This window comes from Bison bison, unplaced genomic scaffold, assembly GCF_000754665.1.
Source record: "Bison bison bison isolate TAMUID 2011002044 unplaced genomic scaffold, Bison_UMD1.0 scf7180017864037, whole genome shotgun sequence".
NCBI classification, from domain to species: Eukaryota; Metazoa; Chordata; class Mammalia; order Artiodactyla; family Bovidae; genus Bison; species Bison bison.
The window spans coordinates 4,301,319-4,306,263 of record NW_011494609.1 but is presented as its reverse complement, the minus strand read 5'-3'; the positions used below and the strand labels follow the sequence as shown (position 1 = coordinate 4,306,263).

Genomic DNA, 4,945 nt, shown 5'->3' with positions numbered 1-4,945 from the left:
GCCCCCCCCCCCCCCCGCCCCGCCACACACACACACCGTTTGCGCCGGAGCCCCGGGGCTACACAGTCTCTCTTCTGCGCCCGAGCTCGACGCTGCCCGCTCTAGAGGCGAGTTCGGGCCGAGTGAAATCTTTCTGCTTGGGCTCGAGTGTATTTCCTCAGGAGCCGATCGAGTGCATCCCCATAGACCCCCTAGGACCGGGTCTGGGGGGACTGAAGAGTGTGGTGGAGGCAAAAATGGGCTTTGCCTTCAAGGATGTAGCGGTCGAGGGGTGGGGGATAAGCCGCCTGCTCGGAAAGCTCAGAGAAAGCTCCTCTGGGGCTGCGACCGTTTGCCTGAAACCCTCAACCCTGCGAGGGGCCGCGGGCGCCCCACGCAACGCGGTCTTCCAGGTGGCAATCAGGTTTCCTTAGTAAGAGAAGAGGATTAGCGATAGATGCACCCGGTTCAGACGCTGTTTAGCTCAGAATCTCAACCAGTAAATCCCGAGTTCGAACTCCGACAAGGACAGTAGCAGGAAGGAAAGCTGCTGCTGATTTTATTTGAGTGGGGCCGCCGGGCATTTGGGGTTCTCAGGACCTTGCGCAGGCTGTAACTGCGCTAACGGGGTGCAGGCTTGAAACCCAGCAATAAAACACACCGCCCCTCCTTATCGAGGAACTAAAATGAATGGAAAGCTGGCAGCCTGGGACTCAACTAAGGGGGTATCCCGAACCCCTTAATCTAAAGGGCTTTGTACATATAGAGTATGGAGTTGAATGTACTCTTTTTCCACCAGGAGCGCTCATTTAAGCGGCGATATAGAATTTCCCTTCCCTTGCTTCTCTAACAGAAAAGGAAACATTTCTGTATACACTCGTAGTGTTCCCCTGGAATAATACTAATATTTGCTTTTGTCATAATACAGTGCAAAAATTACAACGAAGCAATATGTTGGGCGGATGGATGCTGTGTGACAGCTTCTTCCAAATTTGCTGCATGGGGGAATTTTCCAAAAGGCTCCTAGTTGATTGAATGAAACGTGAGTTTTCACAGTGAATTGAAAAATCAGTATTTGCTTAGCTGGAAGGGGAAAATAAAACAATTTCACTGGAAAACAGCTTGTTGACATGTTTTTTTCTACAACTTTAGGTAAATAATGATGGGAGTCTCAGAAAACATTTAAATATTACACATTTTTTACTCTTTCAAAACGCTCTCAAAAATAAGAATCTCAACCATTCTCTTAGAATCCCCTCTGTAATATATTTCTAAAATTACATTCCTAAAAGTGTAACATTTCTAAAATAATTATTTCTGTTTTCAGTGACCATTTTAATGAAAATAAAAAGCAGAGAATGTATTTTTCTAGAGGTGGATCACATTAGTTGGTACTAATGGCACAGGAAATGAGAACAATTTTGATGGAGACTAACATACATGTAAATGTATGTATAATACAGATTGTCCGGGTTTTCAACATTGGAATTTAAATAATTAAATATCCCTTTCTCCCAGTAGATTTGAGATGATTTCACTTTTGAAATATAATTACTTTGGGGGACCAGATTCCTTCGTTTTTTCACTACATCCTTCCTCTGTGTGAATGTTTCCATGGGATTCTGTGGCTGAAATATGACTATTTCACTAACTTTGTAAATCAATTTACAACTCACAAGTAACAAACTGAGAAAGAATTTAAATTAATCTTTTTAAAAGTTAGGGATGCTTAGTAAGCATTTTGCTCATATAAATTTTACATTAGCACTGCTATAGCAAAAGTAATAAAGTTATAACACATAGAAGCCAAGCTTTTTTTTTTTTTTTTTAGAGAGAGTCATATAGAGTCATTTAATAACAGCACAATGTACCTGTGGTAAATGCTGTAGAACCGAGGGTATCATTTAAGATTTCATTGGAATGTTTTATATGTTTGACATTTACAATATGGAAAACAGCTTTTAAATATTTTTGAATCAGCAAAAAAAAATGTCTTGATTATTTGGGTTAATAGAGATACATGGATAAAATGTCATATATATGCGTATATGAATATGCATATAAAGAATATAATTTGGAATCTAACATACCGTGAACGTCTCTAGATGGATTCATTCCGTGAACACATTCTGAAAGAGTAGAAAATAGGAAAATAAAAATAATTGTGTGAATATATTGACAGCAAACACCAAATTTACTGAAGTTGATTAATTGTAATGGAACCAATGCCAGTGTGGAAACTAAATCCCCTCTCTCATTTTCTGGGGAGCTTGTTGCCTCTCACACTTTTTAGCACTGGAGATTTTTGTAGCATATTGTCCAGCTTTGGGTCAAAAATAACTTAAAACAGTAAATCATCATATAAAAAATGAACTGTTACATGTGCATGTGGTTTTTATGTACCTTCTACCAGTGTCTCCCATCGCTAGCTAATACTAAGGTCTTTATCATTCATAGTATCACCTGTTTTAAGCTCTGTATGGGATGCAAATGTGATTTATTTCATGAATGTTAAAAATACATTTGGATAATGTAGGGATGGATCACAATTCAAAGTGAAAACCAAACCCAAAGGGGAAAGGTGGGGGGGTATAAATTAGGAGTTTGGGATTAACATATACGCACTATAAGATACAAAATAGATAATCAATAGGGACCTACTGTATAGTGTATGGAACTCTAGTCAATATTCTGTAATAACCAATATGGGAAAAGAATCTGAAAAAGAATGGATATATGCGAATGTGTAACTGAATCACTTTGCTGTACACCTGAAACTAACACAACATTGTAAATCAACTATACACCAATGTAGAATAAAAATTAAAGTAAAAAAAATAATTGTTGATAGGTAAGGAAAAACAAACAACAACAAAAGCTCCCAAACCCTAACTTAATACAAAAACATTAAAAAATCTGGGACATACTAGAAGCTAAATGCAAAAAAGTAAAAATATGAATAGTTTTCAAAGTGATAAAAACAATTTGGAACATATCTTCTAAAAGAAACTAATAGACAAACATTATAATCATTTACTTCCAATGATGAGATATTTTAGAAATATTTTCTTCCCACTTGATTTCCTTTCTTTCCCTTTGCTAGGAGGGCAGATTGCTTATACTGAAAGCTTTCATTCTTAAAGTGACAGATGATATAAATTGTTAAAATAATTGTCATGATAATTTCCACATATGGATCACTTACTATATACTCCTGCATGTACAGTTACAGGTAAAGTCACAGGTAAATCCATTAAGTAAAGCCATATGAAGCTATTTCTCTTTCCCTTGAATATCTATGTATAATGTTCTGAATTTGAAATGATTTCATCAGCCTTGTTATGGATAATGGTCAGAACTGAATGATTAACATGGAGGAAACAGCATTTTTTCAAAGCCTTAAGATCTGAACATTTCAAATACTGCAGACCTAGAGCTTTCAACTCCACTGCACAATATTAGTATAATATTGCTTAAATAAAACCTTTAAGAAAGGAGGTAATTATTTCAGATTTCCAGATGCTGTTTAAATAGGCAGGAGAACAAGATTTTCAGCTCCTTAGTTTTATGGTTTTGCTAAGCAAAAAGGGCAACTTAAATAATAAGGGGTTCTGAAGGACTGCCCTGTGCTGAAAAATGAAAGGAATTAAGTATGTATAGTCTCAAAGGAGGCTTCCCTGGTGGCTCAGTGTTAAAGAATCCACCTGCCAATGCAGGAGACGTGGGTTCGATCCCTGGGTTAGGAAGATCCCCTGGAGAAGGAAATTGTAACCCACTAAAGTAGTCTTGCCTGGGAAATCCCGTGGACAGAAGGGCCTGACAGCTAGGTCCATAGGGTTGCAAAGAGTTGGACACGACTTAGCAACTAAACAACAAAAAAATTCTCAAAAGAGCCTTCTTAAAGACACATACACACAGAATTGTGTTTTACAAGTACATAAAATGACTCCATAAATTTTTTTTAAAAACAGAGCAGAGAAAGTGTTATTTGCACTAATAGTGAATGCTAAGGCAGAAAATAACAAATACACCCTGAAGTTAGCAAATTTAGTTTTAATAGGCATGGGGGTCAGGGGAAATTCACAGCAGTAAGATTGAGCAGACAGCTGAGTTTATGCTAAAGAGACTTAACAGAATTAACCACCCTGGAAATTCTCTCCTGAGACCCTGAGAAGCCTTTCCATGTCTGAGACTGAGAAATAGGAGAAGCAGAGTGGAAAGGCAAGTGTTTTGTCTACACACCTAATATTTCAGTGATTCTGAGAGAAGAGCCAAGATTTTTTTTTGGCAGAAGATTTTTTTGATTGGCAGAAGTGAGAGGATTTTGAAAGGTGTGCAGTGGTCTGTTGAGAGCTTTTTTTGTTTGTCCTGTGTCAGTAGCTTCAAGGAGACAGCATGCATCATTAAGTTGGGGGGTAAGAGGGGAGAGAGAGGAGGCGAGTGTCTATACCTGAAGTCACACCTGTAGGAATTTGAAATTATTTGCCCAAGGAGTTGTTAATGATGCTAGAACCTGAACTGTAAGAGAAGACAGGTCCTGGGTATTCACAACAGTGAGAGCTGACTTTGGCCAGTGTTCGCTTTCAGTCTCGCCATGGCTGCTGTATGCCAGGCCACGGCCAAAAAGCTTACCTTGCCCGATTTATTCCTTGCAACACCACCATTCCCATTCCCATTTTAAAGACTAGAAACCTTACACTTGGAGAGTTTAGGAAATCTGCCTAAAGTTACTTCGCTCTTGATCTCTGTGGACACGCGCACATTCTCATCCCCACATCTGGGTCTACATACGTGATGAGCTATGTTTCTTTTTGACCACAACTATGTATTTTTATCAGTGTCCTTTTTAGCCTTCTGAATGATTAAACTCTGATCTCATCTTTGACTTTTATCCTCCCTTGTCTCAAGGTCTCTATCAGAAAATAGCCCTGAAATTCTTTGCTGAGCAGAATCACCAAGTATTTAG

At 38.6% G+C, this 4,945-nt stretch overlaps 1 protein-coding gene across 1 annotated transcript in view; it reads right to left on the bottom strand.

Annotated features, from left to right (window-relative positions):
- Positions 1 to 4,945, bottom strand: part of RUNX1 (runt-related transcription factor 1) — a gene marked incomplete at its 3' end in the record, with an annotated part of 272,413 nt that overhangs the window by 99,630 nt on the left and 167,838 nt on the right. The window contains exon 3 of the mRNA XM_010834981.1: positions 2,070 to 2,108. Within this exon, the coding sequence (XP_010833283.1) occupies positions 2,070 to 2,108 (39 nt within the window). The remainder of the gene's footprint in view (positions 1 to 2,069; positions 2,109 to 4,945) is intronic.